Raw genomic sequence first — 20,981 nt, 5'->3', positions numbered from 1 at the left:
ATTTATCTTATATGACAAATGGCGGTCATTTTGCTTGTGATGCTGAATTTTGCTGAAGCATCGGCAGGACAGAGGCACTACCTAAACCCATCTGACAAAACAAAGAGAAAAGGTCAATTATTAGGTAGAAATTTAAACGCTTGTATACATTTATCTTCATTTATATACATTGTAAGAATCAGCTCTTTGGTTTAAATCATGTTTAAACTTTGGGGATTCGAATCAAAGATTCGAACATGATTCACATAGAATTATTTAAAGCTTACACTTAACTTAAGTATTTGTCCAGCAAATAGAACGTTTAGTGTAAAGCAATTCTGTATTATATTATTACGTGGCCAACAATAACAATATAAAAACAGTATCTAATTATTTAATGAGCAAGGTAGCAGTATCTGAAGCTGAGGCATTAACTTATAAAGCACACAACACACCAACACGGATCTTAAAACGAAACAAAGGTTTATTGCTACTCTATAACACAAAGTACTAATCTACGTAAAACAAACAAACGCACATACATACACACACGCACAAGCAGTTTGAGGAGAGTTTTGACTGAGTGGATTAAACTTCTAGCCTTTGCTAACTTCTTAGCATTGCAACCTGAGAGAAACCATAAAAGCAGAGAATTTTGCTATTCTTTACTACTTAAACATAATTCACACCAGTGTCAGTAATGGATAGAAACCTTGTTTGTGCTACTTGCGTTCTGATGGAATATTGGTTTCATCGACTGGTCCAAAGAGAAATCCCGGCGAAGCTGATTGGTCAGCGTAGCAACTTCAGTGACGTGATGGAATTCCCTTGTCGGTGAAGAGGGGTTTCCTTAGTCGGTTGCTAGGGATACGGATGTTGGACAAGGCGGCGTTCGAAGTCCTTCCTGGGTTCCTGTAGTTAGGATGAGTTTCAGGGTTTGGATGTGTTGACCCGATGGCTTGTTGTTGAAGCGGTTGCACAAGCAGATCGGGGGTCGAGCCGGCAGCAAGTGAAGGTCGCGGTCTGCTCCGTGATGTAACGAGGCTTCCGGCGAGGTGATGTAACGGCCACAGCACGAGAAGAGCGACGTCCGGGCAGCGACGGCGGTGACGACTGGCAAAGATGACCGGCAAAAGACGACGATGAAATTTCTTTGTTCAAAGTTTTATAGGCTTTGGTAGAGGCTGGGTCTACACAATGCTTGTCCAATCAGATAAGGTGCGGGGTGGAGTCACACCCCAATTCTGCCCTCTAGGAGGCCGGGTTGACACCTGGTGTGGGTGCTGCTTTGATAGCATAGTGGTTAAAATAAAGTCTTATAACGTCAACACTTTTCATAGTATGGTTTCTTCATATAAACCAATGCATTTAAAATGTTCCTAGCTTTCAATCGATACCAAACAAAGTATTTCACAAACATTCTGTAGATTTCATTTGTCACTGAGGGCTATTACTCAAGAACTATCTATAACAGTTTTGTTAAACACATGGAACATGTACACACAAAAACCTACAGAAACATAAAGTAAACATACATTACTCAAATAAACTGTTTTACTTAAATGTCCATTAAACTTTGGAAGCGTTTCTGATCGCTTCTGTGTCTGCCTGAGAATGTGTATTCCTTGCAGACGCCAAAGGACAAGCGAACCAAAAGGTACTTCTCAAAAACCGGTTTGGTGGGTTTTTGATTGTAGAGCCTCTTATTGTTTTAGGGTGTAGAGTTAATTAACACGCAACTGTGATGTTGACTGGCTAGGTATCCTGTGGATTTGCCTTTTGCTGGGTGCCTGTGGATTGCTTTGAAAATGAAATCAATCTCAGACTCGTAGGCACCAACCAATCTTTTAAGGATAACATGGTCTGTGGCTTGTTCGGTTCTGGAACGATCCGTTGACTCACTACATCCCCCATTTGGATGGTGATGTTCCTGGCATGAACATCGGCAGACACTGGAACAAGAGGCATAGGTAGAGAGAGAACAGACACACAAGACACAAACCACATTTCCATTCCATAGACTGAGTTCTGGTGCAGGTTTTAGCTTAAATTGTTCGTGTTAGGAACACAAGGTGTAGTGTAACATTGCCTGAAATAATTCAAATTTAGTTATTTAGCTAGTTTACTTCATTGCAAGTATGGAGTGGCGCTAGCTTCAACTTAAATAAGCAATAATTCTGCAGCAATTGACACTAATTTGGGAGAAGGAGTCAATCCTACTTTTAGGCCCTATGCATGAATTTGCAGGAGTTCCCTGTAGAGGGGACTGGAACTGCAAATTAGTTAGGGAGAGAGAGAGAAAGGAAATGAAGGGGCACAGTGATGCAACAAAACAAGCTAGGTTAAAAACCAGCAAAACAGTGTTGCAAATGTGGAGTGGATCCTCTCTACTAGAAGTTGTTCTAGCAGTGCTGTAGAGGAGAAAGTATTAGTGTTGTGTTTAACTAGGTGTTTCCCTAAAATGTCAAAGGTTATGTTAGTGTGAAGAGGGTAGAACAGTTGATCTGTGTCAAGTTGTGGTCCTCCCCCATTTGTTGTTCAATGATGATGGAGCTGTCAAATGTTCATCTAGTAATGGAGGTACCGGAGTTTGGCATGGGTCAGGAAGGGTTTCAGGACTGAACTGAGGTTTGTCGGAGGAGTGGCAGACGACCAGAACGGCACTTTTGGAAACCTGAGGGCTTTCATCTGCAAGTGTTTGTTGGTTCAGGTGATTGTTGCTTCTCCGCTCGGCGACTAGTCAGGCTGAATCTGCTTTTTCCTTTTCCCGTTTCCTGTCCTCTTCTATGCATTTGAGAAACTCTTTCATCATCAATTTCACCAGTTCTTGAGGGTTAAATCCCGGTGTGGCATTTTCCTCTTGCTGGGATTGAGTCTGAGCGTTGTCAGGGTGGAAGTTTTTGGAGTACCTTCGTTGACTCCTTGGACTTGATGATCCAGGGTTTTGATGTCTTCCCTTAGAAGGTGACCAGCTTTTGTTTGACCCCCATTGGTTTCTTTCCCGGTGGTGTTCAGGCGAGCGTTGTTGTCCATGCGGTCCATGCCAGTGACTGTTCCTTTGTTTAGGTCTTGTGTCATCGTAGGAGTTCCGTTGTCTATTGGACGAAGACGCATTCCATGTTGGGAATGGTGGTCTCACGCTGTTTGAGCGTTGGGCACCCTCTAGTGCCAGTTCTGGATGGGTGTTAAAGTCAAAAACTGTGGCAGTTTTAGTGTTTTTCTCTAACACCATCTTTTGTTTGTCGTGGGCTTTCTGTGTCAAATCTCGCAATTGCTGGATGCTCATTGTTCGTGGGCATGCGAGTACTCCGAGATGTTGGCTTACTGCAGGATGGAGGTTTCTCAGGAAGAGAATCTTAAAGTTCAGGTCTTCTTCCATATTCGGTTCGTTGCGAGTTCCGAAAAAGGCTTGCCTGAGTCGGTTGTAGTAAGCATGTGGGGACTCATTGCGAGCTTGTTTTGTCTCCAGAGCACCTAAAAGTCCTTGATCTGATTCAGGGTTTGCAAACTCTCTGATGAGGGCTTCTTGGAGCAAGCGGTAATCGTTCTTTACCCGAGCCGGCTGTCGGTCCAGGAAGCTGCGCACCTCAGTGCTGGATGTGGCTCGAAGCAAATACAGTCTTTCTTTATTAGAGACATTAGGTCTCATTTCCAGATGGAAATCAATGTCTTGCAAATAAGCGTGGACCTCCAAACCACCTAACACACTTGGAGTAAACTTGCCAATGTTTCTGGCCAGCTTGTCAAGGTCTTTAAGGTCCAGACTGTATGACGATCTGTGACTGGCTATCACAGGCTCTCGTCGCTGTGGGATAAGGTAAGACTCTTCAGAAGGTGTTGGCGAAGATCTTCGGCATGGTTTCTCACCTCTTTCAATAGGTGAGAGCTCAGGGACAGGGGATCCTGTCCTGCTTGGCAGGGGCGAGGCTGGTGCACATCTTGTCTTTGGAGGTTCATAGCGCAGTGCATAGGCATGCCTGAGTTCACTGGCAGACTCCTCTTTGATGTCATCCACTTCCTGCATTAGTCTGTCGATCTCATGTCTTGCTTCGCTCAGGTGAGTTTCAAAGGCTTTGATTCTGGCCTTCTTGTCTCTTAAGTCCACCTTTGCTTCCTTCAGTAGCTGTTCAGCATAGTCTAGCTTGTTAGCGACGTCAGCGTGGTCTGCTCTGGCTTGTTCTCTTTGTTCTGTGATGGCTGTTAGGGCTTCTTGTAGTTTGTCGATCTCCTCTGTGGTACCTTCATCCACCTCACTTGGTTGTTCCAGACGTTCCTGAGCCTCTAGCTCTAGCTGCTCGATGCGGGCTTGCAGGCGTGTCAGCTTGAGTTGGAGTTGGGAGGCGTGTCTGTCACTCAACTTGAGGGTGGCTATGAGTGTGTGACTCAAAGTACCAGTGATTTTGGCCAGCTCCTTGTGGTTGAAGCTTTGACTTGGGTCTTGCTTCATGATGCTGTCTATGTTCTCATCCAATTGGTTTTGCGTCAGGTGCTGTAGTGTTTCGGCAGCTTTAGGGAGGAGACTGCCTGTTACAATGCTCAGCCATGTTTCCAGGTCCTTCCAGTGGCCAACAGGATCTTTGGAGTGAGCCATGTTTAGCGGCGGGGGGGAGGACTTAGGATTTTAACTGACACAGACCTTGAAGAGAGATAGAGAGGAGAAAGAAAAAAACACAAGGTAGAACAATGCAAACAGAAAAGGAGAAATGTTAATGTGCAATGTTAAGTGTATACTAATGTTGAGTTAAGTGTGGTTCTCTGGAACTGTGGCCCTCTGGTGGGTACGCGTGTCTAACTGGTAGTCTCTGTGGAAAGAGTCAGTAGCACAGACAGAGTGAGAGAACAAAGAAAACAAAAGTGATAAGGAGAATAAGGAGTAGGGTGAAAATCTGTAGTTTCCACTTTCCTAGAGAGAGGGTTCCTTTAGCTTTTGTTAAATATAAAAATAAGATTTCTAAATACCAGGACTGAAGTTGCTATTAACTTTCCTCTGAAGTGACAGAAAGTAGGACAACAATAACAGTATTGGCTTCTAAATATGATTGACTCCGTACACCAAATAAATTGTTTCTGGATGCGTGTTTAGAATTGGATCTAACGACGCCTATCCTCTTGTTGACCTGATGAGTGAGAAAGGAGGGGTGAGATCAGACAATTTCAACAATTAAAAGTGTTCAAGTGTCCCAAACATCTATTAAATGTTTCTAAAATTCTCTGCTTTTTGACTCTCACAAGCACAATCCTTAAACCAGCATCAATAGTCCAGTAAAAAGAAGATAGTTAGTTGAAAGAGATAACAAAGGAGTTAGTTTTCTCTTAGCATTAGGTGTCTTTAAGGATGTCAAAGCGGTGGCGCTGTCGAGTTGACACTACAAGAAGTGTTGGTTTTATTGTGTTATATAGTAACTGCTTAGCCTACGTAGTAGAAAAATCAGAATTTTCCTTTTGAAGTTTGGCTAATTGGAGGGCTCCACTAGATGAAAAGACTAAATTCAAATTTGAATTGAACTTAACTTTAAATCTGAAACGTGGTAATAACTTTTATAAGTTATCTTTAAAATTGATAAGAACACTTATGACTAAATTTTATTAATAATTGTTATTAAAATGATACCATACATCAATGAACCATTAATGAAATTTAAATTTCAAAACAATGAAGTTGGTTAAAGTAACATTTAATGCAGTTGATCATTAAATTAAACAATCATAATTTATTTAATCAGTGAGTCTTATCCGTATAAATCAACAGTCATAGGAAATGGGTGTTCCTAGATGTTGATGAATGGAAAAAGTATTTATAATTGAATAAGTCAGAGAGTGTTAATTTATAGTAATGAAAACAAAACTATAATTCATCACTAATAAAACCAACAGCTTATGTGAGTTCAAACTGATTAAATTCAACAGGCCAGGTACAGCAGGAAAAACAAAAATAAAATAAAACAGTAGTGATTAAACTCAGCAGTTAGATCGTGCACACTTTGATTAACTTTGCGTTTGTTAACTTTTCCAAGGTGAGTAAAGAGAAATAACTGAGATGCAAGAGTTATTTCAAACATCAGCCATGCAATGCATTTAAGACCACTAAATGCTACGTGCTATCTATTAGCCTTCGCTGCTACTGGAAATGCATAGACTTCAATGCAAACGCGTTAGCGTTAGTTTAGCTTAGCTTCACGCTATGCTCTTTGTTTACAATTCAAGCTGGCGCTGGCGGACTGCACATGCGCGCTTGAATGTAATTCCGGCAAGTCTCTGTACTTCCGGACCAAGGTTGCTGCTATGGCAACGACCACAAAGTGGAATAATAGCAAATTTCACAGTATCACTTGAGATGGCGGCGCATCTCACACTGTTCAAGCAAAAAGCACTAGTTAGATTTTATATCTTAACAGTACTGAACGATTCTCAACTTATGAAAGTGAGATAAAATTAATCAACAGGATTTCTGAGATTAATACAAATCGTGACAGAGATATGGGGGATCTCAGCACTCTGTGTTAAGTCTGTGTAGACTGCAAACACATCCGTGGATTCAAACCACAATTTTAACTGATCAATTTCAAAACTTCTCCTATAAACTACGCCAGGCAGCTTTCTCTGAGCTCCGCGTTTTAATTAATTCACTAAGTCTTAGCAAATTACAGGGCAACAAGAATTTAGTTAGCTATGCTAAATCAGTTACCAGGAGAAAACACAGCTGAGTTTCCATCCGGGAATCGCGGCGTACGAAATCATACTGTGAAGGCCTTATATAACGTTATGAGATAAGCACAAAGGAATACGCTTTGTCTTTCTCTACATGCGCTTTAGAGCAGCTTACAGTTTGTCTCGGCGGACAATTTAAATAATGTTTTACTTTCTTAACAACACTAAATGTAGTCAAGCAATAAAACAAATGGTACCACAATGAAATTGTGCAGTAACAAAACTTCTGTTCTTTCTAATCTATTCTTTCCGGACAAAAATAGAAAAGATTAACAATGTGATTTCTGGGTTTTGTGCTTTAAAAGTTAGATCTGCGTGCCCGAATTATTCTCCACCACTATGTAAGAATCAGCTCTTTGGTTTAAATCATGTTTAAACTTTGGGGATTCGAATCAAAGATTCGAACATGATTCACATAGAATTATTTAAAGCTTACACTTAACTTAAGTATTTGTCCAGCAAATAGAACGTTTAGTGTAAAGCAATTCTGTATTATATTATTACGTGGCCAACAATAACAATATAAAAACAGTATCTAATTATTTAATGAGCAAGGTAGCAGTATCTGAAGCTGAGGCATTAACTTATAAAGCACACAACACACCAACACGGATCTTAAAACGAAACAAAGGTTTATTGCTACTCTATAACACAAAGTACTAATCTACGTAAAACAAACAAACGCACATACATACACACACGCACAAGCAGTTTGAGGAGAGTTTTGACTGAGTGGATTAAACTTCTAGCCTTTGCTAACTTCTTAGCATTGCAACCTGAGAGAAACCATAAAAGCAGAGAATTTTGCTATTCTTTACTACTTAAACATAATTCACACCAGTGTCAGCAATGGATAGAAACCTTGTTTGTGCTACTTGCGTTCTGATGGAATATTGGTTTCATCGACTGGTCCAAAGGGAAATCCCGGCGAAGCTGATTGGTCAGCGTAGCAACTTCAGTGACGTGATGGAATTCCCTTGTCGGTGAAGAGGGGTTTCCTTAGTCGGTTGCTAGGGATACGGATGTTGGACAAGGCGGCGTTCGAAGTCCTTCCTGGGTTCCTGTAGTTAGGATGAGTTTCAGGGTTTGGATGTGTTGACCCGATGGCTTGTTGTTGAAGCGGTTGCACAAGCAGATCGGGGGTCGAGCCGGCAGCAAGTGAAGGTCGCGGTCTGCTCCGTGATGTAACAAGGCTTCCGGCGAGGCGATGTAACGGCCACAGCACGAGAAGAGCGACGTCCGGGCAGCGACGGCGGTGACGACTGGCAAAGATGACCGGCAAAAGACGACGATGAAATTTCTTTGTTCAAAGTTTTATAGGCTTTGGTAGAGGCTGGGTCTACACAATGCTTGTCCAATCAGATAAGGTGCGGGGTGGAGTCACACCCCAATTCTGCCCTCTAGGAGGCCGGGTTGACACCTGGTGTGGGTGCTGCTTTGATAGCATAGTGGTTAAAATAAAGTCTTATAACGTCAACACTTTTCATAGTATGGTTTCTTCATATAAACCAATGCATTTGAAATGTTCCTAGCTTTCAATCGATACCAAACAAAGTATTTCACAAACATTCTGTAGATTTCATTTGTCACTGAGGGCTATTACTCAAGAACTATCTATAACAGTTTTGTTAAACACATGGAACATGTACACACAAAAACCTACAGAAACAAAGTAAACATACATTACTCAAATAAACTGTTTTACTTAAATGTCCATTAAACTTTGGAAGCGTTTCTGATCGCTTCTGTGTCTGCCTGAGAATGTGTATTCCTTGCAGACGCCAAAGGACAAGCGAACCAAAAGGTACTTCTCAAAAACCGGTTTGGTGGGTTTTTGATTGTAGAGCCTCTTATTGTTTTAGGGTGTAGAGTTAATTAACACGCAACTGTGATGTTGACTGGCTAGGTATCCTGTGGATTTGCCTTTTGCTGGGTGCCTGTGGATTGCTTTGAAAATGAAATCAATCTCAGACTCGTAGGCACCAACCAATCTTTTAAGGATAACATGGTCTGTGGCTTGTTCGGTTCTGGAACGATCCGTTGACTCACTACAACATGCTATTCTAATGTTAGAATAGATGCATATATATAGAGATGTTTTAAGTTATCTGTACTTAAACATTTAAGTTAGTTCAATGAAGAGACCATGTTCGGTCAATCCAATTAATTGAGCTGTTGATTTCCCATTACTCAAACCAAATGAGGGAATCACTTTCCTCAAATCGTTTAAGTAGTCTTGACTTATTAGGGTTTACAGTGTAGAGAGCATTTAAATGATCACAATTTGATGAGAAACTGAAGAATGAGGTGACGTGAATAATATCTAACCGGTGATCCATTTAGGCGGAAGTGACAAACTACAAGCTTCACATGTTTATATCAGTTTTATATCTCCTTAACGTGAATTTTGCCACAATTTTGGTGCACACTAACTTATCTTAAAAACTAACAATTCTGACAATAACATCTAAAAAACTTTATTTTACTCTCAACAGACCTTTAAAATGCATCTTTATTCTTCAAAGTAGACAATTGCTCCCATTTATTCTTCATTAAACATGCTGAGGGAGATAATCCACCACAACTCAAAAGTTTCCCCACCCCAAAAAAGTCTGCTTCGAAAACTGCTGAGATGGATATTTCAGGGGCAAAAACAAGACTACATTCCCACGATCTTTTTATTGGGGCTCTCAACATATTAATAATGAAAGAAAAGCTCACATGCGACAGGACAGCCAAAAAGCCAAACTGCTAGAGCTGACTGTTGCGTGAAAACAGCACACAATGCCATACCGTATAGCGAGTAAAATAAATAGCCATGCTGTCTCCGCAGAAGAAAAATGATTGCCAAGCTCAGAGAAACCACTGAGAAATAAAAATTCCTGTTCAATCAAATCAACCATCCACAAAGAGACACATTTTGCAAATGCCTGTGGTGTGGATGGAGCATTTTGAATTAAACATGGAGGTCTGGATTTAGCTGTGATAAAGCAGCTAGTGTTAAACACGAGAGATGGACTTGTATATGCTTAAAGCGTAAGCTAACGACGTCTCAGAGGAGCTCATGTGAAATAAATGGTTCTGCGGAAGATTGATGTTTGAGAAACTTGCAGATTCTGCAAACTTGAGCTGTTTTTCATGGCTCCATCTGTCTTATATAAACGCACTACGCTTCAGGATCCTATGGTAAAATAGAAATTGTGCTCGCAAAAATATTTTTACATTTAAAAATGACGTTGCTTTTGATATAATATCTCAAACCAAATGACAGTGGTAGAAATGTTGCAAGAGCTTTTCTTAACTTCGTTTTTTGAGCCACACTACAAACTATGATTTTCCTACTTAGTAGTCTTGTATTAGTAGTAGTAGGACAATTATATAGATAATCTTAGATAAACATAGATAATCACAGTTAAACATAGATAAACATACTATTATTTAGAAAGCAATATGACAACTTGAACCATTTTATATGTATGAAAAATAGCATTATATGAGTTTAAGGTTTAAATGTTAAAAAAAAGGAAATAAATTTAGTATTTTCTATTCCCCACAATAATCCGGACACTAACACACACACACACACACACAGCTGTAGCTCTTCTTCACAAATTACATGGACAATATATACAACTCACATTCACATACATATTGCTGAGTCTTGTTCACCCCGTGTTGCATTGCGAAGCATTTTTCCTTGTTTATCTTGCCATGTTTTGATCCTCGTCTTGTTCACCTAGTCTGACCATTGCCTGTATTTTGACTACATACTTTGTATTACTTTTTTGTGCTCCTGCTTTTGACATTATACTTTAATAAACTGCACTTGGATCCCCAACTCTATTGTCCAGTGTCCTACTGTTACATATACAATAACTTGCCTAATTACCCTAACTTGGCTAATAAACCTAGTTAAGCCTTTAAATGTCGCTGAATACTAGTGTCTTGAAAATTATTTAGGGTAATATCATGTCCTGTCATCATGGCAAAGATAAAATAAATCAGTTATTAGAAATTAGTTATTAAAACTATTATATTTAGTAATGTGTTGAAAAAAAATCTTCTTTCCATTAAACAGAGATTGGGGGAAAAATATACAGGAGGGCTAATAATTCATAGGGCTGATAATTCTGACTTCAATTGTATATATGATGCGTGACAAAACACCCCGAGCAGATACTAATCCAGCATATGGATTCATACCTTCTCCAGTGTGACGATCTGCTGTCTCTGCCGGTCGTCCAGCGTCTGACATTTGTTCTGCAGCGCTCCTCTCTCCTCCTCCAGACGCAACACCTTGTCCTTCAGACGAGACTTTTCTGACTCCAGGTCCCGAATGACGGCCTCATGGGTCATCTGAGTGGCCTGAAGACTCCCGATCTGACCTAAACCACAGAAAGCCATGGCTGTGAATTTCATCTAATGCAAAGGCCAGACAGAGTCAAAGATCCTCCTTTCTAACCAGCGAATCTGATCACTGAAGCATGTAAACCTCAATTATAACACCAGAGTACCAATTCTCAATTAAATCCAGTGGCTTACTCAGAGCTAGAGAGAATCTGCTGATATTTTTTGGCTGTTTCTGTGCAGAAATTTGTAATAATTTGTTAACTGGCCTGGTGGTCAATACACAGACAAAAATCTTGCTAATTCTAGTGTTATGGGTGACATTTGCCATAAAAACGTAAAGCATAAATTCACAGAGAAAGTGTACACTTGCCGGCCACTTTATTAGGTACACCTTACTTGTACCGGTTTGGACCCCCCTTTTGTCTTCAGAACTGCCTTAATTTTTTTGTGGTATGGATTCAACAAGATACTGGAAATATTCCTCAGAGATTTTAGTGCATATTGACATGATTGCATCACACAGTTGCTGCAGATTTGTCGGCTGCACATCCATGATGCGAATCTCTGTTCCACCAGCTCCCAAAGGTGCTCTATTGGATTGAGATCTGGTGACTGTGGAGGCCATTTGAGTACAGTGAACTCATAGTCATTTTCAAGAAACCAGTCTGAGATGATTTGCACTTTATGACATGGCGCATTATCCTGTTGGAAGTAGCCATCAGAAGATGGGTTCACTGTAGTCATAAAGGGATGGACATGGTCAGCAACAATACTCAGGTAGGCTGTGGCATTGACACGATACTCACGATTGAGTTACTGTTGCCTTTCTATCAAGTGGAACCAGTTTGGCCATTGTCCTCTCACCTTTTGCGCATTTGCGCTCACAGAACTGCCCCTCACTGGATATTTTCTCTCTTTTGGACCATTCTCTGTGAACACTAGAGATGGATGCGCATGAAAATCCAAGTAGATCAGCAGTTTCTGAAATACTGAAATCAGGCTGTCTGGCACCAACAACCATGCCACATTTAGTGCATTGAATTCCTGCCATGTATTTGTCCGATTAGAAATTTGCGTTAATGAGCAGTTGGACAGGTGTACCTAATAAAGTGGCCAGTGAGTCTATGTTAACATTATATTGTAACATCTGTTTAAAAACTACTAACCACTGAGTTATGGAATCAGAAAGAAATCAATCTGTAAATAATTTATATTTTATATGAGGAAAATAAACATGCGTTATGGATGTGACAAAAAAGTTAGTGAGTTTACAGTATACAATATACTTTGTGGGAATTCTGTGAATTAAACTGCACAACCCAAAAGAAACAATAATATGGAGGATGAGAGTTGGCTGTCTATAGAACAAAAATGATTGATTTTATATTATTTGACATTTTTGCATTTATGAGGGAAAATATTCATCATGGATGTGACACCTCTCTGTTATAGATGTGACAGATGAGAAATTGGCAATTGTGTGACTTTTTTTAAATCACATTTTTGAGTATTTTTGCAGTACTGTAAAATACGAGCAAAAAATTAGAAAGAGCTTTGCTATTTTGTTCAAAACTTAATTCCTTTCATGGCATTTGCTTGGAATTGCTCATTTCATCATTTTATAGCCATTAATAAACATGTAATTGCACTAAACAGAAGCTGAACGTGTGAGCCGAGCACTTGGTGCTCTGTTGTTCCTCGTGGATGAAGGATCAGGAGTGTGTTTGGATTCAGGTGTGACAGGCTCAGCTGGACTCTGCCGCCCGCAGGGATCATTCCAGAACACGCAGCTGCTGTTGCCTGGATACCAGGAGCTGATCGGGCTCCGCAAACTTTCCTGTCAACATCGATGGGCAATCGAGCGAGAGGTGGCATTAATCTGATCACTTCATTCAGTTCACCTTTACTAAAAGAAAAACACTAGATTTTTTGGGGGGTATTTTAAAATTGTTTTCTTTTAGCCAATCAACAGCTTAGATTTGAATACAGAGAAAGGGATATGAAAAATACAGTTACATAATAATACAAGTGTAAATGAGTACAGCCCTTAAAGATCACTATTTTCAATTAACAATAATATATCTGTGTATATGCATTAGATTAGCCAGCACTAAAGCCAAAAACTGAAAATACTCGAACCAAATAAATTAAGAATTATTTAAGATCACAATGCAAAAAATAGTACACCCCGATGAAAGTGTAAGAGAAAAAATATTCAATCGAATTTAAATGAGGAAAATTCCAGAAAGTTCCAGGGGAAAGTTCCAGGAGAACTATGTACATATGAGCAAAGTCACATGAGCAGCAGTCCAATACGGCTGTATATCGCCACTGGTGGGAGGCGTGCATTGGCTCGAGGTCACAGCCGAGTGCCTTAGTGTCCCACCAGTGACGATATGCAGCCACATCGCTCGGCTACGAGTGTGATACTGCGTTTATACACAGGCCCATGCAGAGACCGTCAAAAGGGCATGTGCAGGATAAATATTTTGAAGAGCGGGGAGGGGGGGGATCTGCAGAGTGGATGCGCGCGTACTGAAGAGCGGTGTTGTCGCGCGCGTACTGATCAGCTGTGTTGTCGCGCGCGTACTGATCAGCTGTGTTGTCGCGCGCGTACTGATCAGCTGTGTTGTCGCGCGCGTACTGATCAGCTGTGTTGTCGCGCGTACTCAAGAGCGGTGTTGTCGCACGCCTACTGAAGGGCTGGACCGAAGGTGTGCCGCGTCGCGGGGGCACTTTTGACCATTTTGGAAGGGCACTTTCTATCCAAGACTAAAAAGGGCATGTGCACTGCACAGGTTGAGCCCTATGTGTGCACGTGCCTGTTTATACAACAGTTTGATGGCATAATTGTGAATCTAGTATTGAATGATTCTCTAGCGTAATATTTAAAGTGATGACAAAACAGGTGATTTTGCTGACATTTTAAGATTATAAGGCTGTATAACGGTATGAAATGCCATCAGTCTACAGAGATTTGCCAGTATTTCTCTACTCCGATCGGGATTTTACAATAATAAACCCCCAAAAAAGCCAAAGCAGCGCAATCACTACCAGATTACTACGGTATATAATCAGTGCAGCACTACAAAATACAAGAGAGAGATTAACATAGAATGTCACTTACCTGTTCTGTAATGATTCACTCAGCTGTAGTTTGAAAATTACACTGAGAAAGTACTTTTTTTCCCTTAAGGACTTATTATACTGCCTTTATCGCCATCTTGTGGCTAAATATCAACCATCTTTGCTCTGCTCAGTATGACATGCTGGCCGCCTGAATCTCCCAAATTATGAATATTCAAAATAGGCACTATCCTTATAAACAAACTGCGCAGTTGTGATCTAAACATCTATATTCTCACCTAAAAAGCCTCAAAAGTACATTATGTTGTCCAACAGCGGCAATATTTGTCAAACTTTATTGATCTGTCACTTTATGTAGGCGGAGTAATACAAAAGAGTGAAGAGGCTGTACTAGTTCTGAAATTGCAGAATATCGCATGGCTATTCAACAACCAGATTTAAATTTTTTATTTTGCAGATCTTAGTAGTTTGTACGCGGTAATAAATATACATAGAACACATTCATAAATGATAAAAAAAACTTTTATTTTGTATGCGATTAATTATATTAATTGTTTGATACCCCTACAACCTTTATCTGTTTAATCAATTAAAAGTCTAAATGTATTTTTAATTTTAATTGTAATACTGTATTCTGTTTGAAACCTCAATTTTGGTGTGGTGCCCTACCATGGAAGAATGAATACAGCGGAAACCATGTAAAATAAAATCCACAAGTGAACAAGTACAATGAGAAAAGCTAGAATAAGAACCAAACAAAGACCTATTCAAGAATAGACTGATAAATTCAGCTTCAAGCAGGCATTTAACATATTTAGAATGGATTAGCAGCCTAAAGTGACACAGAAGTATAAATCAATGAAAGTGAGTGGAGTGGGAATAAACAGTGGACCGTGAGACAGTGTGTGTGGGTATCTCACTGGCTTTGAGCAGGATCTCTGTGGCCTGCTGTTGCACTCTGTCTCTGGAAGCCTCCAGCTCACATTCGCCCTCCCTCTGCCTGATCTCCACGATCTCTGCGTCCTTAGTCACCTCCTCCAACTGTTTATGCAGCTCCTAAAAACAGAAACGACAAATCAATAAGAAACACATATAGTCATGCAGCGATCTTCACTCAATAAATGCCATTTGCTGCTTGTTCAAACTACTTATTCACCAATATATGGCGTTATTTCACTGACAAATGTCGTGAACGCAGTATTGCAAGTTGAGAGTGCATTCATGTAATACTAGCGAGCGAATCTCTTTGCTCGCATGCCGATTTCTTCTGTTCGCGGACAAAACTGCTTGCGAGCTCTCAAATATACACTGCACGAATTTTCTTGCGTACACTCAAAACACTGCTCGCTCAGTGAGATGCTATGCAGACCCATAATTTTTGTCGTGTTTCCTCTTTCTTTCGTGCTTTTTGTAATGATTTATATTGTTACACTATTTATTAAAAATAACCAAAATGCTAAAAATAGTCCTACATTTAGATTTTTATTCTAACAAACAATAACATTTTTGGCTGTATGTTATTAGCATACTTCAGGATTCAAGCACTTAAATACACAGAGAATTGAAGTTGGATGTAAAGAATACATTTAATTTAAAAAATATAATAAATATAACTGTGATAGAAAATAGTGACACACTTGATAAGGTATTATAGCCTACTGTACTATTCACTCTTCAAATAAATCTCACTATCAATCCCATTTTATCATGGCAACCACAGTAAAGTGAACTAGTCTCTGCTGTCTTCCACATTGTTGATGAGATTTTGAAGGGCAATTTACTTGTCATCCTCTTCATTTTGAGTAAAAGCTGTTCCACAGGCCACCTGAACACAATTGTTGGCATGTACTGTGTTTTGAACAGTACTGTAGTAAAGTACTTCAATCAATCGGTTGTGGTAATCCTATAGCTGCAATCGTAAAACACAGCTGTAACATAAACAAATGACTCAATGCTGTAGTTTATGACAATATAGTGTATGTTATACAATAATTCACCACACTTTACTGCAGTAAGACTACACTTTGTATTTCATTTTATCAGTTCACTATTCTTAATACTACTGAATGCTGGAGCATTCATTACAAGGAGTTGTAAATAATACTAGCCTAAAACATAGGCAGTATACATAACACATCAAAAACACTGATATTTATTATAGAATTTACCTTAACCTTTTAGTTTTTCGTGTATTGTTAATAAATAGTGTAGCAAAGTATAAACCATGTCACATTCTTGGGATAACCAATTTAACAGGAGAATCTCTGAAGAGCAAAAGCACAAAGGAAGAGGAAACAAAAGGCACAAATTGTGAGTCTGCATCATCTGACGGAGCAAGAGCAAATCATTCTCACGTGAGCATTTTCTCCCCGTGTTCACATGGGTTTTCTCTGGGTGCTCCGGTTTCCCCCACAAGTCCAAAGACATGTGGTACAGGTGAATTAGGTATGCTAAAATTGACCGTAGTGTATGAGTGTGTGTGTAAATGAGTCTGTATGGACGTTTCCCAGTGATGGGTTGCAGCTGGAAGGGCATCCGCTGCATAAAACATATGCTGGATAAGTTGGCTGTTCATTCCTCTGTGGTGACCCCAGATTATAAAGGGACTAAGCCAAAAAAAAAAAAGAATAATTGAATGAAAATAAAATTCAATTCAATTAAAAATAAAAAAAGTAAAACAAAATAAACAAGTTTCTGGCGCAATTGGCGCATCTCAAGAGACAACCAAAACTCTGGTCAGCCAACTGGTGTGTCTCAAGAGACAACCAAAACTATTCTTTCAGCTGCCTCTCTATATTTAACCATCATGTGGTTTCTTTCTTGGTCTCTCTCTCATGTCTCTTTTTCATTTTTCCTCTCACACAGTGTTTCCGAATTCATCCTCATTAATTGTTCATGTACACATTAGCTCTTTCTCCCTTTTCATCTATGCTCTCGCTGTCAAATTCCTCTGTCACTTTATGAAAGAACTTCTCTATCGCTCATTGTCTTTCCAACCTTTTCCTTCACTTCCACCATTGCAGAGTTCATGTGAAAACCGTATTCTTCTGTTTTAAAAAGCACAAAAGCGGAAACATGGCCTGCTTCTTTTTTAGAGAATGCTTTGAGAGAAGGTAGTTCTTTCACAGTTAATGTATTTTTAAGGAAACAATGGGGTTTTATATTTGTAATTATATATGTTATTTTAATCAGTATTTTGAGAAGGCCATAGCATGGAGTTAGCATGTTAAATGATTTGATAGAACAGACCATGTGATCCTTATAAAACATTTAGCAAATTTAGTTAATATATTGTTATATGCTATGCCATCAAAGCAGCATGCTAAAACATGTTAAAATGTGCTCTCTAAATACTAAGCTGTTTAGATGTAGATATAAATAGACAAACAAAACCTTTGGGTTCAATGTGTGATTCAAACCCATAAGTGCAAGTTTTAAACAAACTAGAAATATTACCAGCATGCTAACAATTTGTTTATGTATGGTAACAATGCTAGGAACATGCTAACAACGTGTTAACCTGTGATATGTCAATGAACATGGTAAAAAAATTCTAATTTATTAATTTATAATATTAAAGCATGTTAATTCATGCTAGCAACATACTAAAGCATGTTAACATCAGCTAAAACATTTTAGCCATGTTATAAAGGCTAGCAATGTGATAAATTATGCTAGCAATGCAATAAATAATCCATTAAACGTGCTAGGAACATGATAAAACATGTAAACAATGTATATATACTGCTAGAAACATACAAACAATGTGCTAAAACATGTTAGTAGTGTGTTGGGTCATTCTAGCAAAATGTTAAAACAAACCTATTTTGCTATTTTTTTAAACCTAAGATGTTAGGCTGTCTATACCAAAGCCAAAAACAAACAACGATAAACTTGTCAATAAACTTTAATGTTTATTTACTGTACTTTTATTGGATTTCTGAACATACCGGTGCTAAACTGTAATTCAAACACCCTTTTACTGTACAACGACATGTGGACATCTTTTAGTAAGATGACAGGAAGCTCATCTGGAAAACAGTAGCATGTAATTGGATAAGAATAAGCACCTGCGGAATCTAAATACTCTTTGATTCACGTAAGTCTGGTTTGAAAAACCGTGACCAAGCTGTTTGACCTCAGATATTTAGACCTCAATCCAACGACTTCACCTGCAAATGTTGTTATTGTTTATGTTCAAGCCTCCAAGAGATGTGACATCTGAGCAATTCAGCTTTTGATCAGCAAAGATTAACAAAAACTAGCAGAGACCCCAGGGAGTCGATCATTATGAGCCGCAGTCTGAAAATGTCACAGTGACTGAAGATCGATTCCATTAAAGATCTGCTGTGTGTCTGTGTGTTGAGCTGAATCCTTGCCGCACTACCATTAAATAGGCATTACAGTGTGTCATGAATGAGAGAATATATGTATGACAAACACGATATTAAACTGGCCATCAGGGTTCCTCTCTATGACCGTGTTATAAATCAAACCAAGCACGTATCTTTTTGATGACACCCATAAATTAGACTCCATTCAGAAACAAGTGCCAGAAATGCCTTGGAGGACTATGATGGCTGACTGTGCCATTCTTTGAAAGATATTTGAGAGATAATTCAGACCGCAGGACGTTTGCTGCTGCATTTGAAGTCTGTTTGGTAAATGTGCACAGAATCATCTGATGCATTCAGAATGAAACCACAATGCTAGTTTGGCTTTCACTGATGCAATCTTCTTTTTAATTATTCAGAAAACACTGCAGAGGGTTTAGGAAATACTGTATTTGTTCTAACAGGTGCTTGTAGATGACTTAAGAAACAGCAAATCAACATCTAACAGCATTTGCAGCATTTTACTATCTATAATGTGACACATTTAGACAAGATTTTCAACAAGGAAAATAAACATGTAATTGCTAGAAACATTATCAACATGTTAAAAGATTACTAATTTAATGCTAACAATATGCTAGCAACAGGTTAATAAGATGTTATATTTGTGATTAACATAGTAAAAGCATGCTAGTTCATACTTGCAACAACCACAGCATGGTAATATCAGCTAAAAGTTTTAGCCATGTTTTAAAAAGCTAAATAGATGATACTAGAAACATCATCAACATGTTAACAGCTTGCTAATTGAATGCTAACAATCCATGAAACATGCTGACAACATGCTAATTGATGCAATTGTTTGCAATGACCATAGCAAAATCATGATAATTCATACTAGCAATATTCTAAAACATGTTAACATCAGCTAATATGTGTTAGACATGTTTTAAAAGCAGTTTGATAAATTATGCTAAAAACTTTAACAACATGCTAACAGATTGTTAATTTAATGCTAACAATATGGTAGGAACAAGTTAATAACATGTTATCTTTGTGATGAACATAGTAAAATCATGCTAATTCATACTAGCAACAACTAAAACATGTTAACATCAGCTAAAACATTTTAGCCATTCATACTAGCATTCATAATTCATACTAGCAAAATAAACATGTAATTGAAAAAGGAAAGTGTATTAAGAAATATTGAATAATTTATATAAGTCGGTTTATCTAATAAGATTAGATAATTCTCATTGAAATTAAAATACATTTAAATAACATGTAAACATATTTTTTAGAAACAAAGCATTTAATTCCCTTTGACTTCCACTGTATTGATAGAAAATATTAGGAACATGTACAGTATAAAAATGGGAACCAAAAAGGTTTTAAATTAAACTTTCTTGAAAATATATTATTTTTATTCCACAGGAAAATTTAAGTCTGCACTGGTTTGAAAAAACCTTGAATAAATGATGAATGACAAATACATTTTTAGTGGAGAAATTTCAACAATTAAATATTTATTTGAATTAAGTTAACTTTAAAGTTGTAATTACAGGATAAGTTCAAGAAGACAAACAAAAAACATAAAAAAATAATACAATAAACATTTATTTCAATTAAATTTACTTAAAAGTTGTAATTAAAATCAAAGAAGACTTTTTGAAGAATGTTGACAAAAATATTGATTCCCACTAATAGTTAATACACTAATAAATAAAAAATACAATGACATTTGCAGAAACCAAAACTGTTTGATTATATCAAATAATGGTTTCTTTAAAATATATACCCCACAAAAGCATGAAAGTCATGGTGGTTTGGCATTAATATTAGCAAATGTTAAATTTGATTTTAGGGTGAAATTGAATTTGATTTAATAATAAATCATTTAAAATGAATTGTAAATAAATTGTCCATAAAGACATTTTGAACAAAACAAAACAATAAAACAAAATAAAATAAATAAACATTAAATTAAATTTTAAACATTTTAAACAATTATTTCAATTAAATAAACTTAAAAGTTGTAATTACAGGGTAAGTTCAAGAAGATTTTTAAAAATGTTGACAAAAGTGTTGATTCCCACTATATCTAATACACTAATATTATTATATATTTAAAAATACAATGGAAATGAATGGCAACCAAAACGGTTTGGTTATGGAATTACTTCAGAATTTAAATACTCTCCAGAAGAATGAAAGTCATAGTGGTTTGGCCACACAAAGAGAAAAAAAATAAAATTTAATTCTGGGTAAAAATGAAATAAATGTATTCATTATAAAATAGTTAAATATTAAATAAAAACTGTCCATAATTTGTCTATTAAATAAATTGTTCATGAAGATATTTTGAACAAAACAAAACAAAACAAATGCAGCAAAATTATACAAAACATGAAACAAAACTAAATTTAAAATACATTGAATTTAATAATAAAAAATAATTAAATGTGTAATTACAAGTTAATAAATTGTGCATGAAGACATTTTGAATGAAACTAAATGAAA

At 37.8% G+C, this 20,981-nt stretch overlaps 2 protein-coding genes across 5 annotated transcripts in view; both read right to left on the bottom strand.

Annotated features, from left to right (window-relative positions):
- Window positions 1-20,981, bottom strand: part of fam184ab (family with sequence similarity 184 member Ab) — a 254,481-nt gene that overhangs the window by 137,206 nt on the left and 96,294 nt on the right. For all 4 annotated transcript variants that reach the window (XR_015518906.1, XR_015518907.1, XM_087298716.1 and 1 more), the window contains exons 4-5: window positions 15,045-15,180; window positions 10,891-11,072 (exon numbers count right to left, since the gene is read on the bottom strand). Coding sequence is in view for 2 of the 4 variants with exons in the window: in XM_087298716.1 (XP_087154842.1) it covers window positions 10,891-11,072; window positions 15,045-15,180 (318 nt within the window). In the remaining 2 variants the exon portion in view is untranslated. The remainder of the gene's footprint in view (window positions 1-10,890; window positions 11,073-15,044; window positions 15,181-20,981) is intronic.
- LOC147839437 (uncharacterized) lies at window positions 446-7,974 on the bottom strand. Its single transcript, XM_087298828.1, has 2 exons — window positions 7,549-7,974; window positions 446-5,096 (listed from the first exon to the last, which is right to left on the bottom strand). The coding sequence occupies exon 2, from the start codon at window positions 4,568-4,570 to the stop codon at window positions 2,720-2,722; it is 1,851 nt and encodes a 616-aa protein (XP_087154954.1). The 5' UTR covers window positions 4,571-5,096; window positions 7,549-7,974; the 3' UTR covers window positions 446-2,719.

The sequence above is a fragment of the Danio rerio genome, chromosome 20, assembly GCF_052040795.2.
Source record: "Danio rerio strain M-AB ecotype USA chromosome 20, GRCz13ab, whole genome shotgun sequence".
Classification (NCBI taxonomy): domain Eukaryota; kingdom Metazoa; phylum Chordata; class Actinopteri; order Cypriniformes; family Danionidae; genus Danio; species Danio rerio.
The sequence above is the reverse complement of the archived record's forward strand: the minus strand, read 5'-3'. Positions and strand labels throughout refer to the sequence as shown.